The sequence below is a fragment of the Equus caballus genome, chromosome 1 (assembly GCF_041296265.1).
Source record: "Equus caballus isolate H_3958 breed thoroughbred chromosome 1, TB-T2T, whole genome shotgun sequence".
Classification (NCBI taxonomy): domain Eukaryota; kingdom Metazoa; phylum Chordata; class Mammalia; order Perissodactyla; family Equidae; genus Equus; species Equus caballus.
This window is the reverse complement of record NC_091684.1, coordinates 65,307,416-65,328,604: the sequence shown is the minus strand read 5'-3', so window position 1 is coordinate 65,328,604 and position 21,189 is coordinate 65,307,416. Positions and strand designations below refer to the sequence as shown.

Sequence of the window (21,189 nt, the reverse complement as noted above, 5' to 3'; positions counted from 1 at the left end):
AAGTGGATCCAAATGCGATGGTGACTTTTCTGCATATGTCTTTAGTGTATTACATTGTTTCCCAGAGACTTAGGCAGATTGCCCCTGTCAGGGACAGCCATTTAGCCAAGAGAAAATCTAATTGTCTTAAGGAAGTGATGCTTGCTTATTAAGTGAGAGTGTCTGTCCCTTAGTAATGTAACTCAGCATCTGATATTCTGCAAGGGCAGTGGCTGTCACCTGACCTGATAGATGCTGCCCATATTCTGTAGACAGTTTGCGGTTTTAAGAGCTCCCACAGCCCCTTCATGGTCCTCCCCAAACTTCCAACAAACACTGTGGCTGAAGCCTGCCCTCAAGATTCGAGTCCCGCGTCAGAAGATAGACAGCCTCCTGGTCACGTCCAGGTGGACGTCACCACATGAGCTGAGGACGCATTTGTAAACAGCTGGCAAACTCCATATGCAGCAACACGTGAGATATTTTCCTCCCCCATTCTAAGTCACAGAGTTTTGCTATTTGCTTTTCTGGTCTATACAGATCATCATGGTCTGTTATGGTTTAATTTTCAAGGGGGACTTCTGGCAACACATTGGCAGTTGCTGCATTTTATCTTTCAAAGTAGCTCATTTTAAGTTTAGCTTTTTGCTGTGTGTGAGGTAAGTGATTAAAATCCTGATTCATGCACAGCTTTCACGTATGTACACTGCACAAGCATTTATATTATGCATACACGTCTCTTCTTTGTATGCATATGACATATACATTTGAAAATGTATATAAATGTCCATGTGCATATGTACATTAAGGCGAACATTTTCTCAGCATCTATGAGGTCCTTGTAGATAAGGAGACCCATTTATCCGCCACGAGCACAATGTCTGTTGGACGAAACATGGCAGGTTTGTGTTTCTCCTCGCTGTCCCTTCCTCCTATGTGGTTTCCTAGATTTACCTCTAGTGCTTTTTAGCGATTTTTTTTGAATGGAAAAGTTTAATATTTTTTTAATCTCCTTTTGGTGTTTGTTGTCTTTAATCACTCATAAAGGCATTGACTTTCCTTTGAGTTTTAACTAGAAAGAAAGGTCTCCTCTTGTACTGATGTGTGTGTGTGTGATTTCAGCATGCACCCCCTTCACTTATTTCTCTTCAGGCAGAAGTAGATGTCAGCTTATTTATTTCTGTCTCCCTTGTAGTTTTCTCAACTGTGATTTTTTTCAGTTGTCTAGGTTGGCTGATGTTTGTTTTGTCCTGTGTATTTTCAGGAGCTTGACCTTTTTGTGCTTTAATTTTTTATAATTCAACATATTAATGTATACCTTTGCAGTTCTAATCCTCTTGTGTTTTCAGATCTTAGTATCCCCCCTTCTGAAAAGGTCTCCCCCTTTCTTTGGCCTGTCTTTTTAGTCTCTCTTCTGTCTCCTATCTTCTCCTCAGGCCATGTTTGCCAGCTACGTCCCTGAAATCATAGAGTTAATAGGCAACCGCAAGAAATACGGGGGCTCCTATAGTGCGGTTAGTGGAAGAAAGTAAGTATGCCAAGAGGTTTTGCTGCCTCCCCTGTGGTAGAATCCTCTCTGCATGCCATTTTTTTTTTGGCTCTTGTTTCTTTGTTTCATGCATGTAGGCAATGTTTGCCCGCTACGTGCCCGAAATTGCTGCTCTCATCCTGAATCGGAATAAATTCGGCGGGACTTTTAACAAACATGGAGGCAGAAAGTAAGTCAGTTGCATCAGACAAGATGTGGTTGAGTGACTTTCAAGAGTCCCTCTGGCGATGATACCTGAATCCTGCCCTTCTCCCGCCCCACTCGCTGCTTCTGTGAGGGAAGGGCCACATTCTGCATGGGGTGTGAGGTCAGAAGTTACCTAGGAAGTTGTCACACATGGTCAACTCCTTAGGCCTGTTCCCATTCACAGCTTTCTTCCCCACCCATCTTTCCAAGAGACATAATGGATTTATCCTTGAAGGGGTCCGTATGTCGCTGGGCCCATATTTTCTGTTCTGATCCCTAAACCAAGCTGATTCATTCTTCACACCAAGTGGCTGTTGTTACGAATGTTACGTTCTGGTCCCTCAGACTAATGTAATGACATCCTTTGGGGTTTTTGTGCAGCACCAACATGGGCTCATACTCCAGCAGGGAAGTCCTGGGGAAGGCGAGATCAAGGTCATCTTGCCAACTGTAAGGCATTGTGGCCACAGGAAACCAGTTCTCTTTAGCCAGGAGACACTCAGCTTGTCCTCACAGAGACTATTAGTTAGTTGAAATCCCTTCTGGGCAAGAAATAGCACATTTATGGGATGTCAGGGCACTACACATTCTTCTTGATGAGTCTTTATTTGGCTCCCCATACATGAATGCTTTCTTCTTGGGGACTATTTAATTTGTGCTCAGATCGCTTTATCACTGTTAATATCAATATGTGGGTCCATTATCAACCAGAAGTTTTACTCCTAAGTAAACGGCAGGATCTTACCGCTCTGCCCTCTCTGCTAGAGCGCCATCTTGCGAGGAGAGTGCTGGAGGGAGGCAGGGCTGGCAGCAACCATGCTTGACCTTTTTTTCAAAGTTTCTTCTTGTGCACTCAGCTTTGTTTTTGTTTTTGAGGTTTTTGGTTTTTGACTTTGAATTTTTGTTTTAACTGCCATAGAGTAAGATATATACATCTTTAATGTGCAGCTTGAGGAATATATACCTATGTACGCACCCAGTAACTACCACCAGATCACGATGTAGAATATTTTTATCACTCATGCCCCTTCCCAGTCATGGACGCTCCATACAGGGAACTAGTTATTTTTTTTCCCCCATTCATTTTCAAATGAACTCTTGGATAGTCTATTGTATTTTTTAAGAGAGAATAAGACCAGTAGCATCACATTTCTCTCCATCACCGTTCCTCCTTTGCCTGACAGTCATGTTAGATGGAGCGAACCTCCCCTCCTGTCGGTAATTCCAGTGCATCCTGAGCTCAGGTGTCCAGTCCTCCGTTCAGAAAATGAGGAGGTGGAAAAAACCCTCGTTTTCTTGAACTACCCACAGGACAGCAGTTTCCTTTCAAAGGAACAGAGGACAGTGGGTGAGAGGAGGCCAGTTGGCATCTTTCCCATGGAGGCAGCACGTTCCTCCACCTTCCCTCTAATGGAGCCCTCCTCTTCCTATTATCTTAACAGCCCTGCATGAGATTAGAACCAAGCTGTTCTGAGTTCTGGGCCATTGGTTGGATCCAAAAGGCCAAATAGGTCCAGAGATTCCCATTGGTCATTTGTTCCATGCCAAGAGGAAAACAGCTTCTCTGTTCATTTTGCCTTTAAGGTGTGGACAGGTTGCCATAAAGCAGAAGGCATTCTGAGGGCTGGGCTCTTTATGGCCTTCCTACCCACTGTCTTAGCCAGCATTTTCTTATCACTGGCCCTGAAGAAGTCAATAAAATCAGTTTCCCGGGAGTCTATATTGAAAATATTTTTTGACTCTCATTCCAAGTAAAATTTTTTCCCCCAAAATACTTTCTCTAGTCAAATGTGGGTGGGCCTGGTGGCTGGAAGCTCTTGTTGACGCGTGATCCAGAGAAGGCCCTCTGACTAGTGCTTGCTCATGGCCCCTGGTCTGATTCAGTCATCTTTTTGCCTTGACGCTTCCACTCAAAGTGCCACGTGCTGCTGACTTCAGATCATAGACTTCCCTCAACTTTTGTTCTGGGTCCATCTCTGTAATCTTTTATCACCGCTTTTAGCCTGGTTTTTTCTCTCTCTTTTTTTCTTCTCTCTTTATGAAAATGCACACTTTGCTTTTAATCTTCTCTTTGGGTCTCCAGTGTCCCTCAACCCTGTGGACAGCGAGTCGGTTCTGTCATCAACACTGGGACTGTTCACTTTAGGCATTGTTTCCTGGTTCAAAGCTAATTACTAAGTAGTTTAAAGAAGCCTTTTGGTCACTTAGATCTTTCATCAGAAAATATAAGCTTGGGAAAGGAACGGTAATAAAGGGCCATTAGCTCCCTTTGTTTGATGTTGTTTTTCCAGTTAGTAGAACAAGATTGATGAAATGTTATGTTTGGCCAAAATTTGAGTTTTCATTTGGAATTCAGTGTTGAGAGAATGGGCTGTCAGAATCAATAAGTTTTCTTTCGCTTGGGATATGGGCATGTGGTAGTAATTAGCAATATAAGGTCTTTAGTTGAGCAACCAAGCATGGATTCTGGCAGCAAACATAATGAGAAACTACAGTTGTTCTATTTCTAACGTCAAAAAGTTTCCAGATAAAATTAAATGCATTTGCAAAAGGAAAGCAGCTAAACTTTGTTGAAAGATAGACTTCAGACTCTTAAAATAGAATGCTGTGCCCATGTTTTTGTGTATGCATAAATGTGTGTGCTGTACTCTTGGACACATGTACATATATGCTTCTCCCTAAGATTTAGTAGAATGAATGTCCAGAAAGTAATTACAACATATACATAGTTAAAGGATTTGTTTACATGTGTGTATTTTACTCAGTAATCACCTCTCTAACAATGCATTAACTTGTCAGAGAACTCAAGGTAACTCTTGACCAAAGCTACGGAGACACACAACTTTGAAATTCAAAGAGTGTTTAAAGTAAAGAAAAATTAGACAGAGAAACTCAGAGTTTTGTTTATGCAACACCCAATTTCAGGATATTGGGGAATATGAAGATTTCATTGGCACCTCATTTTCAGTTTAATCTGCGTTTGGCATAATGTAAACACTTCAGAAGCATCCGCAGAATATCTTTACCATCAACCTGGTACCAAGAGCCTATAGTGGCTTACTTCAATGCTCTCACCAGTATTCCTCACCTGACCTCCCGCAGGATGTCGAGAGCTAGCATTGGGTGTGGGGACATGTGCATGTGTGTGAGTGTCAGCTGGTTTATCTCATTATGATGATATCAGGCTCCTAAAAATAGAGACTTGGGTGTTAACAACCAAGGGTTCAATGAGTGGCCAACACAGGCGGTATCTCTGAGTGGGAGGTCTTGGGGACAATTAGTCTCTTGGGTGGAGTCCCCAAATCTTATTCAAAAGAGTAGCCCTCGTAGAGCCCAGCCTGCCTCCGGAGTCCACTGCCTCCTCCTCCTTCCCTTCATGTAAGGTCAAAGCAGCTCAGAGGTGGGTTGAGGCTCCCATGGCCTTTGGGATCCCAGCCTGCTCTCCTTCCTCCCACAGCTCCCGCTGTTTCCCCCAGAGGTTTCCTCTCTGCGTGTGACTCAGCCCACTCCTGGTTAGTTTATGAGAACTGACAAGATCATGGTCCGAGGTCACATGGCTAAGGGCCATGGGAAATAGTCGACCACAGAGAGGAATCCATCTGCTGTAACCTCCTTGTTAGAGGCGGTTGGGCCGGGGAGCCCTCCAGACCTTGTACTTCCCATGATGGGCTTCTGGGGCCTGAAACTGAGGCAGTCCTAGGCCAGATGTTTGGGACAGGAGAATGGGATGGGTATGGATGATTGTACTGATTCTTGGTAGCCAAATGCTGAGAGGACACAAAGAGAAGAATGAATAACAGACGACAACGAGTAGGCAAAAAAGGACAGGAGAGTGAGTGTGATTAACTGGAGGAAGGGTCCTGGCTGGATGAGGCAACTGGGCCCCACTTCTGGTTGGGGGAATAGTTGTCACAGACTAACCTAGCTTTAGCTTCAACTCATCTGTGAAATTTAAGTGCTATGGCTTCTTTTAGAAGTCTTCTTTATATAGACAGAAGAGTGCCACACACTTCTGGCAATGAGAACGTGGATCAATACAGCCCAAAGGCCTATGATGGTAATAATACCTACAAACACTTGCGTATTTCTTAATTCTCACAGGAACCTTGTGAGGGAGGTATTATCATCATCTTCATTTGGAATGGGTGAGGAAACTGAGGAACAGAGAGGTTAAGTGAATTGTCTGACATCACACAGCTAGTAAAGGGTAGATTTTGGATTTGAACCCAGGGGCAGTCTGCTCCATTGGGCCATGTGGCCACTCTAGATCATCTCTTGAGACCCCTTTCCGCCCTAAACTCCATCCTATCGTATGTTTTCCTTCACCGTGCCCATGATGGGGAAGAAGAGAAAGGCATGAGTATCAGTGTCTCCTCCTTCTGCTCACCTGTTACCTGTAAGGATCTTGGCCCTGGGGTCAAGGACAGAAAGGTGGGGAGGAGACTAAACCCTTTTTTCCATGATTTATCTCATTTGGTTAGACTAAAAATGTATTTACCTCCTGAACACTTGTAGCAATGAAGGGCTCTCAGGGATGGGCAGACACACCATCGCCCCAAATGAGATGTGTGCCTTATTTGTGGGTTTTAACACTTTCAACCCTTTCCCGGCTCCATCCCTTCTGGGGCCATGATCTGCCAGAGGTGGACTCTTGTTCCTGGGCAGAGCCTCACTGCATCCCACCTTAGGAGGAGCGTCCTGTGCCCTGGCAGACCTGTCGTACTGTCCCTTCCATTCCTTGGCTGGTCTGCAGCACAGCTCAGAGGACTGCTCCAAGGGTGACTTCTTAATTGTTGGTGAGAATCAGAGTAGCTGAGCTCTCCTGGGAAATCCTCTGCAGGGTGCACTCTCTGGGTTTATTTCCCAGCTTTGAGTTGGACTGTTAGCCCTCATGGGGCTGCATCCTCCTGGAGGGAGTTGGGGAGTCTGCCTTCAACCCCAGACGTATCCTCAGAGTTGTAAGAAGGAGCCTTAAAGCCACAGAGGAGGGCAGAATTTATCTTGTTTTTCCACTTAAAAATGAAAATAGAGTGTTTTAATTTGTTCTTTTATGTGAATGCTCATATTTTAAAGAGTAGTCAGTAATCTAGAACAAAATTTCAAGAACTAAGAGTTTCTAGGCACAGTTAGTTACCTGCCTCACTATCCATTCCTCTTCTCATCTCTGTTGGTTCATTCATTCAGTCCTTGGGCATTCACTGAGTACCTCTGTGCCAGGCACAGTGCTGGGTCGTGTTGGTGCCAGGGATTTGGTAGTGAGCAAGCTACCCATGGAACCTGTCCTCATGGAGATACAGTCTCCAGGAGGTTACAGGCAATGAGCAAGGATATAACTAAGGAAATACGAAATACAAATTTTAATACGTGCAGCAAAAATGAAAGCAAAAAAACTAAGTTTCTGTTATGGAGCAAAACAGGGATTATTTACCCTTGATAAAGTGGTGCTGACAGGTGACACCTCAGAGGAACGGAAGTTACAGCCTGTTCAATGACTTCTTAACCCAGCTTTTGTCACCTCATATGCTGAGGGGAGCTAACACTCTAGGTTTTAAAATTCTGATTACCTGAACCCCTGTCGCAATCATCAGTCTTTAGTTCTGCCTCCATGAGACTAAGTCTTAAAACCTGATTTCTCTCTCCGGCTCTAGTTTGCCTGAACAGTGCTCCCCATGACCTAGCAGGAGAGGGCATCCTGCATACCTTTCCTGGCTCCTTCTTATTGGGTCCTTATTTTACTCTGTGTCTTTCCTCTTATTAAAAATAGGATTCCTTTCTGAGACCACTTTCTAGTCCCTTCTGCCTGGCTGTCTCGTATAGCATGAAATTCCACTCCATTTTCTCTGCCACACTCAGGTTTTGCCCACCATGCTTGTAGGTCTTTTTTTTTTTTTTCCTTCAGAGAATTAGAGTTTTAAATGATTTGAGATGCCAGAATATGGATTATTTCTTTGCAAAGACTCATTTAATCTTCCCCCCATAGTCCACCCCCACCTACAAGAGAACTAACATGAGTCATGCCTTCATCTTCGTCTGTTTCACGTGTGTTTATTGAGTGCTTGCTACATGCCAGCACTGGGGATAGATGTGTTTCTACACACTTGTAAAAGTCTCCACATACTCCACATCTCTCTTGAACTTCACGTTATATTATTTGGCCACCAGAGTGGTTGGGGAGTTCAAACTCAGAGCTTATTTAAATCTCCCGTGTTGGCTCCCAGAGGTGACAGTCTTCCTAAACAATATTTCCATCTCTATTATTTTTGAGGAGGCCTGACCCCAGGGCTTGGAAATAGGATGCGGTGTTAATTTACCTGGGGTTGTCTTGGGCTGATTGTCTTGGGCATCCTTTCCTTTCTCGTCTATATGTGGCTTGGGCGACACTCACTCTCCCTTCATCACAACCTGCAAGGAGGGACTGCCCCTGTGAGGGATGTTCCCTATAAGAAGGCACTTAAAATTTCTGTGTCACAGACATCACTCTGGTTGAAATGTGACTGAAGCTCCGCATTTTATACAAACTTTGATCCCTTGACAAGTAAGCCATTCAGCCCTTTTGTTGCGTTGCCCACGTGACCCCCAGCCTGAACTCCCCAGCAACGTCTTCAGATTCCTAGATTTTAAAAGCCACAAATTAGCAAATCATCAACATATCACCAGGAAGGATCATCTGGTAGCCATTCTAGTCAGACGGAAACACAGGCCCCAATAACTGATCTTCACAAAGATATGAAGAACTGTAGACAGACAGATACAGTAAATAGGAAGACAAACAGATAATTCAAGTTGACAGGCCATCTTGGATGGATTAGGCATTCTGCTTTGATTAGCATTAAATTTTTGAGGAAGAAAAAAAATAAGATTGCCCTAATACTTTGGAAAAATGACCCCTTGACTACTTCTGAAATTCAGTACTGAGGGGCAGATACCAAAAGCAAGTGTCATTAGATGCCGTATTGTATAATGTAGTATGCCAGGTATTCCTTTCCGGTGAGAGAGGTCTTGGTGGATGTGGATGTGGGCACTTCTTTCTCTGCCTCTGCTTTGGATTCTTGCAAGCCACGTCTTCAGTCCCTTTCAAACTTGAAGCTCTATTTAAAGAGACTTGGATGCATACTAAATCAATTTCCTGATAATCCTAATGGAATGAAGACTTGTTCCCCACCCCTCAGCACTTTACTGCTGTCTCTCTTCCTTTCCACACACTTATCAAAATGTTCCAGCTATTGTTCTGAAAACAAGAATAGAAATGTAGGTGGGAGATGAACTGTGTACCTAAAAAAACAAAAAGTCATATTCAAGCCTAGACTTTTGCCTTCAAATATTCTTTCTTCCATTAAAATACCTCTGAGTATGACTTTTCTATTTATAACCCCTGAAGATTCTTTCTGCTCAACTTCACATTTGATTGGGTGAATCCTTGCTGGGTAGATTCTGAATATAGAAGAAACCCAACCATCCGAGACTAAGTTGCACTGTGTTCTCTCTTCCTGCTATGTCATTTGTTCTGATAGAAGTCTTTCCATAGCTGTGCAAAGTGGTTCCTAGCAGATTTAAGGTTCATACCACTGATGCTGCCATAGCACATTGAAAATACACCAGGAAACTTTCTAAGTGGCCAAGTCCAGTGTCTCTTTTTACTAAAATAACTGTAGAGGCTGATGCAACGTGAGACTCATGGAACCCTGATTCTCTGGCTCTCAGAGTTGGAGCCTCCACAGTTAGTACTGGTGTCGCATAATAATGGTCTGCTCTAACTCCCAGAACCACAGTGACTGCTCCAAGTGTGGGTACCAATTGTCAGTAAAAGCAATCTTATCTCTCCTCCGTATACCTTCTCAAAAAGAGGACATGGAGGCAGTTCAGAGATAGATGCGTGCTCATCTCTGTGAGAGTGACCTTTAGCCACAGACCCCAAAGGCAAATGTCAGCTAGTATATAGAACAGCTTTGGGAAAGCTCCCGTCCCAACATATTTGCTCAACCAACAGTTATTTGAGCCCCTGCCATGTTCCAGGCACTGTACCGGGTGCTGTGGTTAAAGGAATGACCAAGAAATGTGTTTCTTGCTCTCCTGGAGCTTATCCAAGACTTTGACCAATCAGAATCATGCAAGAAGCCAGTGGCAGCTAAACAGAAGCTTGATTACATAGGAGCATTGTCCCAGTGAAATGCTCTTTTGTCAGGAATTTCATTCAATAAAATCATTTAAGGTATGAAACAATCATGGAGGCTGTAAGCATTTCAGAAGGAATGCTCCTAAAAGCATTTGATAGTTCACGTTGTTAAATGTACCCACTGGAGTAGTTTAGGGGAGAGGTAACAGCAGGGTGACTTGCACACCTGAAAACCAATGGATCTCGTGATGGACCCAGTAAAAGAGAGGTGCAGAGATAGTTGGAGGGTGGGGAGCTGCTGATGCTATCCTGAGTTCTGCTCCTTTCTATACTGTACACCTGTCCCTCTGTGGCATGTGATGCCCTGGAACCTGTGAACTCCTTCCAGGTCTTGTGTGCGTAACGGGTCCTGGAGGCCTGATGAGGCCTTTGCAAATGTGTTGGGTTTACTCAGAGTGGTGGCTAGCAGCATATGCTAGCTGGGGCAACACCCTTGGGTCTCGCTGGGGAACAAGGCCAGGATGTGTCAATTTGATTGTCATTATGGGAGGGTCAATACCAACATCATGTACTCTAGGGCTAGGATGCATGAGTTACCAGAAGTCTTAGGCAGGAAGGTGGGGCTCAATTTGCAAGTCAAAGCTACACACCTCCCCTCTCCAGGGCAAAATTAAGAACCATTTCTTTGCTTGGGACTCATTCTCCCTCTATTCCACTTTCATCCCCAAAGGGAGTGGCTGACCTTTGCCTTAATCTTCTCTTCTCTTGGTCCCTCCTGTTCAGAAGCAGAATTACCATGTGGAGATAGGCAACTCTGCTTTGATCTGAATAGAGGAAAGTGCTGTTCGGTGGTGCCCTAATTAATCTGTAAGAGGAAAGAACCATCTAGGATTGGAAGAGTCAGGTCAAGGAAAGAGTGGCTTACTTAAAAATGGCCAAAAGTCACCAAGCTTGCAGTAATGAGATGAATAAAATGCAGAGGAACGAAGGTGTTGGGGAGAGACACAAGGAAGAACCAGTGCAATTTGTGAGAGTTGGGCAATTATGGAATTGCTTACTTAAGAAGGCTATATAATTCCTCTTCCAGGAAGGAAGGAAAGAAAGAAGAGAGAGAAAGAAACCAAAATGCTGGTGATAATATCTGCATACTGGGTTATTGTGAGACTTAAATGAGAAACTAAAGTTAAGGTAAACAAATCAACCAGTTAGAGTTCTTTGATTACAGGCAACAGAAACTGAGTCGTGCTGACTTAAGCAGAAAAGGAATTTTTTTTGTTTTTGAAGGTTAGAGTACCTTATGGAATTCAGAAGAAAGCTGAAAAGCAAGATTCCAGAAAGGATAGGGGTGAGCCAGAGAAGCAGCTCTGGATCCAGCAAGAGAAACTCAGGGGCAGTCATTACAGGGTTTTGCCATCAGGATGAATCAGCTCCCAACCTGAACTAGTGTCTCTCCATTTGAGGCTGAGAAGCACTGATTGGCTTAGCTTGGACAGGGAACCTTCATTAAAGGTCCCAAGACTGTATGTGATTAGGGAGGGGTGGTTCCCCAAATTAAAAATGAGGTGCTATTGACAGAAGGGAGGGTGCGTGCTAGACAGGCAGAAACAACCAATGTCTCCTACACTGAGGTTCTCAGAATTTAGTTTTAAGTCTTAGACTGAGAATCCCTTTAGGCAACAAGCTATAAAAAATGTGTGCTCATTCCTCATGGGCATGGTGTAATTATGGAGGTGTAATTGTGATTTGGGATGGTGGAGGTGCAGACTCACACCCCTCTAAGGTGGGGATATCCTGACCGTTAGCATATGATAAGATGCACCCCCTTCATGCAGAAAGTTCTGATCTGGTCAGGACATCTCAGTATTCTCTACGGGGGGGCCATTAGTCTGTCCTCTGAGCTTGGGCTCTGTCTTACAGAGGTGCTTTTGCTGCCCTGTTGGGATTTGCTCAGCCTTCTGCCCCCATTTAGGGAAAGAGCAAAATAGCCTGTCTCCCTCAGAAGAGCTCTATTGACAGCTGGGTAAGATGGTTACTTTATTTTCTTCCTCACTGGGAGGGAGAAAGCATTTCCTTGCTTTGTGATAGCAAAGCACTAGATGTTGCCCTGAGTAGGAAATTATCTTATCTCCAACCTCCTTGGATTTTTTTTTGTTTGCTTGTTTTTGTGTTTTCTTAGGAAATAGTTAAAGGCAGGGTTTGAGACTGGGGGCATCATATGTGCTTGCAATTGTTTTGTTTTGGTTTTTGTGACCCTCACATGTACTGTTCTCCCAGAAACTTTAAATATGGTAATAGATCTGATGAGGCAGAATCAGCCAATGATCAGACAGGCTTGCTGTTAACTGTTAGATTTCTTCTCCGCTTACGATAGCATAGGGTGTCCAAGGCAAGCACACTTCGCCAACCAGTTCAGTGGTCAACAGATAGTTCTTATAAGCCCAGCAAGTCTCGGCGTCCTGAGCTAGGCCTTGGGATGCAGGGGGAAGGATGGGGCCCAGACAGCCTGGATTTACATTTTTTTTGCCTGATGATCTCCCTGGCATGGAAGCCTTTGGGACATGCTCTCAGTACAGGGGAAGGTGGGAAGGCAGGAGTTGGATTAGCCTTCTCCCTTTGGACGATACTTTGAGTCCTGACCACTGTGTGATTTGGATGGTGGGGTCTCTTGTCTCCCCCCACTGCTTTCTATATGATAAAATGCTGCTGAATTCCCTTTACAAGTCCTTCTTAAAATTCATTCCCATCTAGTCAGTGGCTACCAATGGTTGGAGGCATTGGGGAGGAGGTGGGACGAGGAATGCATGATGAGAAGGCTTAGCAGAAAGACAGAAGAGATTCTAGCCTGTGTATCTGATATAAATATTATAGTTTTACAGAGACATCTAGATCAATATATGCCACATTTCCTCTACCTCTTTGACAAAGTGAGCACGATGTATTCAGGGAAAGCTGTATAGGATTTCCAATTTACTCTGTATGATTTATTGTGACAGGATAGCTATGGGTTTTTAAAGTTATTTATATTTGTTCCAGTAAAAATGGATATAGTATCTTTAAAAATAAACAGCCCGGAGCTGTGCATTTTATATTGTCTTCCTAGAGTGAGGCTCTGCTAAAGAGAGAGCTAAGACCCCCCTGTCCTTGTGGGATCTGATGCAGTTGCATTTGCTCAGTCTTCACTCTTTAGCTTTTGGAGGGGTTGGGAGTTGTGAGGAGAGTAAACAGGCAACTGAATTAGGAAGCTATTGCAGCCATCTAGACAAGATAGGATGATGGCGCGAAGTACGGTGGGAGCAGAGAACTGGAACCGTGTGGGAAGATTCATCAGTGTCTGTGGGTGCAGCCCATTCAGTCTAGGCCTCTTTGTTTTATAGTGACCAGCTCCAGGTCACACGGGACTGGCATCCAAGTCTCCTGATTCCCAGCCCGGGCTCCTTTCAGCCATACCAGCTGCTTCCTCTATTTAGAAGGCATTACACTGTGGGGGTAGGTCTGCCCTTGCTCTGGCATTCACCTTGCACTGAGTCTCTGGACCTCAGTTTCCACATCAAAATAATGCAGGCACTAGACTAACCATTCCCCAAGGGTCATTCTGATAAACATGAGAACACGGAAGGGAGCACATCACTATCACGGCTCCCTTTTTAAAGGGCTACTGGCGCTAAGAAACACTACCTGAGTATTTTTAAAAGTGTGTAGATTTTATTTTTCATTGAGCTAAACTCAACCTCAGTGGATCTCTGGATGCCTCATTCCCTGGAGTCTTGAAAAGCTTTATCTGGTGGCCTCCTCTCTATCCTCCTCTTATGCTTCCTGCCATAAGTCAGTTCTCCTAAGTTTTCCATTCTGAAAGGCATCAGTGGAATTGAGCTCTAAAACTGAGGTTCCAACTCAAGTGGGGCCTTCCAGCTTTCCTGGTCCATATCCAAGAAGGGAGCAGAGTGATTGAGCAGGATGGCCAGGATTTCATTCTGGAGGTGGAGAGGCTTACTAATGGGAGAGGTACACCATTATACAGTGAAGATGCACCCGTGAAATAAGCAATTGACACTTTTCTGGTGAGCCCTGATAGAGTTCATAAGCGTTAAGCATTATTCTTACTCTGATTAAGTCACACTCAGCCACTTGATGCTATGCTTGTTCCATGACCCAGTGTTACCCATCCCTACTTCAATCTAGCTTGTGTTTATGGAGCCCTTACCCCAAAACGGACATGCTTGCTTACACTGGAAGAGTTACTTGTTCCCGTAAAATGCCATCTGCTACAATTTTGACATTTAAGATGCTTCCTTGTGGGTTTGAGATGGATTTTTCTTTTTTTTAAGGAAGTTTAGCCCTGAGCTAACTACTGCCAGTCCTCCTCTTTTCACTGAGGAAGACTGGCCCTGAGCTAACATCCATGCCCATCTTCCTCTACTTTTATATGTGGGATGCCTACCACAGCATGGCGTGCCAAGCGGTGCCATGGCAGCACCCGGGATCCAAAGTGGCGAACTCTGGGCCACTGAGAAGCAGAACATGCAAACTTGACCACTGCGCCACTGGGCCGGCCCCTGAGATGGATCTTTTAATGCAAGCCGTTAATATTATTTTATCCCAAGAAAGACTTGTTCACAGAACTAGACAAACTTTAATCAAACTTTGATTTTAATCAAACTTTAATCAAACTTTGATCTGTCAGAACAGAAATAGTTATTGATTTAGGTTTGTTGGCCATCTTCACAAACCAGGTTGCCAGGCCCTCTAGAAATCAGTCATTAAGATTGCTAGTAATCTAAAAAATTCGAATTCAGAGCCACAGATGGAAACAATTTTAGCTACCTTCATGGCATAGCTTTCCTAATTATTCTCCACCGTAAATGGATCATTTAGCTTTCTGTTATCTTCTGGATCCTTGGGCTGATGAGGAAGTCCTAAGCTGGACATGGCATATAATATCTAAAATGGACATTTGCATCATGTTGTAGCCCCTTGGCTTGCCAAATTGTGTGGCTTAAGTTAAAAACTTGGTGTAGAGTTTCCACTGTCACTCAGCCTTTGCTGTCTTGAATCCACTGGTCCAGCTGACTAGGTGTAGTCAGAATCTAGTGATGCCGCAGTGCTGTGATGCTTTAAGTGAGGTGCATCTCTGTCCACCTCAGTCCGCAGGCTAAGCCTCTCTCCTGGCCCACTGAGGACCCCTTCAACAGCCCCTCCACCACGTGTCCGAGAGAATCTCTTGTTGACCCAGCCTAGCCTGTCATGAAAGAGCAGAAGCTGAAATACTCAAGCCTTTGCTCTCTCTATATCACCTTTGTCTTAGTGAGAATTAGAGTCAGCAACCTGGATCTCATCCTGGGCAAGTGGCTTTTACTTGTTGTGAGATGCCAAACATGTGACTTAAGAAAATTGAAGTTCAGAGAAGTTATCTGAAAAGATGCAGATAGCAGGAACACAAGGTTGTTTGAGGATTAGGTGAGACTCTAAAGGTCACAGAGCACTTTATGTCTGTTACACACTGATTTACAGATATCTCATGAATCCTGCCATTTAATAATACTTACAATGAGCCAGACCCTTCACCATGCCCTTCATGTGTATTATCTATTTAAATAAATCCTCAAGATAACTTCATGAATCAGCTACTAGCTCCAGCCCCTCAGAGACTCTAACTTTATAGTTGTAAGATGCAGAATTGGTACGTAGCCCAAGACTATTTAGTTATTTAGTGTCTGACCTGCGCTAACACAGGGCTATCAAAGTATGAATCTTACACAGTAGATTTGTAGGTGTCATGGAACCCGACAGAGATAATTCTGGATGAGGATCTTTTTGGCATTCTTCAAATCATGCACCACAAACAACCATGACTGTTTCCAAGGCGGGCATACCCTGCTCTCAGTCTTAGAATATTTTCAGTCATTGGAGGTACAAGAAATTCTATTTCTCTTCTCCCTGAAATAGTATCCTTCCCAAAACTTCTGCCCCTGGAAAGTTCAAGTGTCCTGAGGATATTTCTGGAAAATAAATTTTCCCCTTTCACCATCCATCCCTCAGGCCCCTGTAGGCCCTCAGCATGCCTAGACACAGACACAGGCTGGTAGGAGCGGATCTTCTAATGCAGATGCTGAGTTAGAGAGCTGACTTCTCCTCATCCATCAACTCTAACTGCATTCAAACATTTTCAATATGTGGGCTCCTTGATAACTTTCACTGTATGGAAAACAAAATGGACGGAAATGATTATTGGCACAAAAGGAGGAAGCCATAAATCTTCAAATCAGATATAGGACAGATTGGAACAATATGGGTTCTCCAAGGGTGCCGTGATAATGTACCTAATAACTCTCCTGGGGCAAGAAGGCAATCTGCTTTCAATCAATCTCGCTTTTTCTGAGCAAAAATACCGATTATGTTGAAGGAAGATTTTTTTCCTCCCTTTTTGATAAAGACTGTTCTCCACCCCAGAAATCATGCTGTAGCTAAAAGATATATATTTTCAATTGTCTAGAATGGTATTGGACAGCTAGCACCAAATGAGAAAGGTCAATCCTTTTTTTCTTCTCTCTCCTGCCAGCATTTGTCTACTTCTTAAGAGAAGTGAAAGCTAATTAAAGGCTTAAGGGATAATATTGATTGCAGTGGAATATATTTTATATGGACCCAGCACATTTTCAACTAAGAGAACCCTGACTCTTTCTAAGGCTGAATAAATCAGCTGGCCGAGCCTTTGATTCAAGGGTGGGAGGGTGAGCTCATCTCCATCCCTTTCACTTCTCACACCTCTGTCCTAGAGATGAATGATCTCAGAAGAGGAAGAGGGAATGCTGGCAGATGTTCATTCACTTCTTTTCATAGAGGATAGAAAGGATGGATGTTCAGGCATTTCCCTGGACTTATCATTGATTTGAGTCCAGTTTTGAATAATAACCAGGCTTATGCTGGTACAGAACTTTGAGTTTTGCAATGCCTGGTGCAGGAGGCTGGCTGGGTGGTATTAACCTCTCAGCTCCTTCATCTACTGAATGGGCATAAGTCGCTTGCCCAAGATCACACACACCCTTGGTGGCAAAGTACGAACCAAATCTGGCTTACTTTCACATCCAGGTGAGGGGCAGAGCCCCAACCACTTAACTGTCCTGTAGAGGGGCCCATAGTTGGATTTATGCTGGCTTTGTTCTAAATCATGGAAGTTTGTGTTAGAAACTTAGAAAGTGTTAGAAAGTGCGGAAAATGTTAGAATTGCTCCCAGCAGCCTCACCGTCATTTGTGGAGAGGTCAAATCAAGACAGAGATTCTGTTTCTTGGTCACTTTCTGCACACACTTGGCAAATGCAGCGTCAGAAATCTTATTCAGAACATGAAAATTCATTTTCAGCCTGTTTTGTCCATATAAATGCACATATACCACAAGAAATATTTTAAGATATGACATGATAAAAATGTATATAATCCAAGTGTTCAGTTTACGTTGTGTATTCTGACATACTGTGTGTTTCAGGAGGAAGTTAGCCACATGGGTTTTGGGCATAAAATTTGAATGGGTGACCAAGGGATCTTGCTCAACCTACCTGGTACTGGCTAGAGAGCAAAGTGATCATGGTAAAACCTCTCTTCTGAGGTAGCTCATTGACATTCTTCCCTCCCCATGATGGCCTCTGCTTGCCCATTTGCTAAGGCAGCGCCGTAAAAATAACAGTCCATAATGGTGATATTATTAACTGCATCGTGCATATTATTGATTTACTCTTTGTTCTGCATCATTATCCTTTCACCAATGAGTTTGCTGCCTTATTCTCACATACTTAGTCAAGCACCAAATTACAATGAAAGGGCAGGCTCTTGTAATGGCATCTAAAGGAACATTGCGTAAGTGATCATCACTGCCTCCTATTATGAGCAGTCTCCAGCCAATGAGTTTCTGCCTTATTGGAATGTGTACAGAGCAATTATGAAGTGCAAGGGGCCTGGCCATTCTAAATTTTTCCCACGAAATTACGTGCTTCCTGTTTGCCACTTGCCCAGCCAGCGATTCAGCCTATATCACTCTCAGCCTGAGAGGTGCAGGGACCTGGGTTGCCCTTTGCTACAGTCTCTTTACTAGAAGCCAGTGGGTTTCATCTCCAAGGTCAGTCCCCAGCTTTTGGTCATGGGGCTGACTCTTGCACCAAATTGCTTACTCTCAATCGAGCATCGTGTATCGAACATAAGCGGCCACAGTACAGCCCGGTGTCAAAGTCAAATCAGTCCAGGAGTGCAAAGATATTGGGGAGATTGTTGTTTCAGCAGTTCTGGAAGAAAGGCTCATTTCCTCAAGGGGAGCTACCATCTCCAGAAACAGAAGTCCAAACCACCCTGGAACAGGGCAAACAATTTCAGCCTCCTCCCTTCTTAGCTTCTCCTCATCTTGAGGTGAATTCCTTTGGCTCTTGTGGAAGTCCTAGGCACCCTAAGGAATCAGCTGTCTGGGGACACGCAGCCTGCAGCATGATCTCCCATTCCATAGGCATCCCATCTTCATTTAGCCCTGAGTAATGCTCACTTACTGTAAAGTGTTACATGCCCCCATTGTCGGAGGAGTTATGGCAGAAAAATGCAAAATTTCCTTTTTACTGCTTATGGCCAGCAGAGCCCATAATGTGTCAAGCCGCACATTAGCCACCCTGATAAAAGTCCGCTTTCTTACACACAAAATCATCGTTTCAGCAAGATTTGTTATCTCATTACCTGATAAGCTCTATGTCATAAACCAAGACTCATTCGGTAAATCTCCCAGGAGGACGCTTTGTGGGCAGAAAGGGAGAGATATGAATCTTCAAGAGACTTGATAATGCAGCATTTAAGCACAAGCATTATGTCACTTATTGTTAAATGCATAAAATCACTTGGCCAAACGGTTGGGCTTTTAATAGGATTTTGTGCAGCATCAGGTGAGAAGCCATATGCCTTTTCTGTCGAGGAGTCTCTGAGCACCTGCCAGCACCGCAGCTTTGCCTCACAGCCCTCTGGGGATGGGAGCTGGGCTTTTATTGAGGCCTGGGGGGAGATGACTGCTTCCCTGCAGCTGCTTGCTTCCTCTGTCTTGCTGGGTGTGGGTGCCTGGTCGTCACTGGGTTGGCCTCCACTAACTGGCCTCTCCCATTCAGGCACATTGTGGTTTGTGGACACATCACTCTGGAGAGTGTTTCCAACTTCCTGAAGGACTTTCTACACAAGGACCGGGATGATGTCAACGTGGAGATTGTCTTTCTTCACAAGTAAGAGGCCCCTGCTGCCCCTGCTGTTTTTTTTTTTTTGAGGAAGACCAGCCCTGAGCTAATATCTGCAGCCAATCCTCCTCCTTTGGCTGAGGAAGACTGGCCCTGAGCTAGCATCCATGCCCATCTTCCTCCACTTTATATGTGGGACACCTGCCACAGCATGGCTTGATGAGCAGTGCCATGTCTGCACCTGGCATCTGAACCCGTGAATCCCGGGCTGCCGAAGCAAACGTGCGCACTTAACCACTGCGCCACTGGGCCAGCCCACCCCCTGCTGTTTTGAGACCCTCTACCCAACCAGGCACCCTGAGGGGCCTCTCTGAGTGTCTGTAGGTGGTGAGTGGGGCACCGTTGTGGAAAGGGCAGAGTTGAATCAGCACCATCTCTACCGCCCTCATAGGAGAAGACGATATGGAACCAATGGAAAGGGAAGCAACACATTAGTTCATTGATGACAGCAGCACCTGCCTGTGTGGAGGCAATTCTGGCAAATAACAGTAGAGTTCATTATGGGTCAAACACGTCATACTGTCCCCTCAGCTGTCTGGATCTGTGCGATCCAGGTGTGTCCACAGGGTCTGGTGTGGAATTATTAGCTATGTGGTGTGGACGCTTTATGACTGCAGGAGTGACATAATGACCAAGCAAGATGCAAATACAAGAGGAAGCAGAGGATAAGGTAATAATAACAATAACAACTGCCGTTCCTAGAGCCCTTCAGTGTGGGACACTGCTGGACACCATGCGCACTGTCTTCCTTTAATCAATAGAGTACATGCTCTGGACTCAGCATCCTCTATCCGAATCCTGACTCAACCAATTACTTGCTGAACAAGTTACTTAACTTCCCTGAGCCTCGGTTTCCACATCCATAAGGTGGGGAGATCATAACGGTTTCTATCTACCTCCTTGGGCTGTTGTGACATGAACAGAAGTAATCTATATAAAACATGCAGAGCAGAATCAGACACACAGTAAGTGCTCAATGAATGTTAGCTATTATGTGAAAGATAAAATATATTAGGCTGTGTTGTCAACTTAGGAGGTAGCTCTTATCATGTTTGTTTTACAGGTGAGGAAAGCGAGATAGCTTCCATCCACTGAATGTTTTGAGATTTTTAAGCTTTGCCTTTTAGGTAAAAGGTAGTGTGCCACAGGGATGTGCTGGAGGGCTCAGGCATGTTGACGGTGACACCATCTTTTTTTATGGGGACAAGGCACTCATGGAGCCAGCTCTAGCCCCAAGTTGCCAGGGGATAAAAGCTCACATATTGGTGTTGGTTCGATATGGGGTTGACTGACCAGAACTCAGTCCTGCTCTGAGAGCCCACTGAGGCTGACTTCCCTACAAGCTCCATTCTGTGCTTCTCCTTCATTTTGGCATTTGTTCACAGAATACCAAACTGGCCACCATGTTTGAGCACCAACATTTTTCCTCTCAGCACTGACTTCTCTAAGTTCTGAAAAGACCAGCTAGGCCATAGGCATAGGAGCAGAACCTACAGATCCAACAGTGCTTAGCCACTGATTACCAGCTGTGGAGCCCGTCCTCTGCTGAGCGTTTAGAAGGTTCAAGAGAAGTATAATGTGTGAGTTCTGCCCTTGTAGTGGTCACACATTTCAAGATATTAGACCACAACATTGACCATTTATTAACAGACTGAAGTCTGCTTAATCAAGAGGCAGAACTGCATGGGACGTCTGTATTAGGGAGAGACCACCAATTCTTGCATTACCAGGGCAGGCTTCCTAAAAGAGGCCTAACTTGTAATGGACCTGGAAGACCGGTTGCATTTGCACAGGCAGGTGCTTTTCTCTTACCTACTGCTTTAGTCTCGATCAACAAGCTGGCTGCTGATGCTTCAATTGTTAGGATTCATCTTTGTGTCCCCTGCATCTATCAGTGTCAGCATTGTGGAAGATGGCCCAGTTAATTAAGCTCTCAAAGCTTTGGGTTGATAACATGCCTTTCTCTAGGGTTGTTTTGAAGTTTAAATGAGTTAATACTTGTCAAGTGCTTAGAATGGTGTCTGCCACATAGTAAATGCTCAAAAACATTACCAATTATTATTATTACTAAGTACTTAACAAATGTTAGACAAGTGTTGATTAACACAGTCCTT

At 44.3% G+C, this 21,189-nt stretch overlaps 1 protein-coding gene across 26 annotated transcripts in view; it reads left to right on the top strand.

Annotated features, from left to right (window-relative positions):
• Positions 1 to 21,189, top strand: part of KCNMA1 (potassium calcium-activated channel subfamily M alpha 1) — a 719,202-nt gene that overhangs the window by 480,933 nt on the left and 217,080 nt on the right. For all 26 annotated transcript variants that reach the window (XM_023645924.2, XM_023645920.2, XM_070263813.1 and 23 more), the window contains 2 exons: positions 1,416 to 1,507; positions 18,953 to 19,063. In XM_023645924.2, coding sequence (XP_023501692.1) covers positions 1,416 to 1,507; positions 18,953 to 19,063 — 203 coding nt within the window. The remainder of the gene's footprint in view (positions 1 to 1,415; positions 1,508 to 18,952; positions 19,064 to 21,189) is intronic.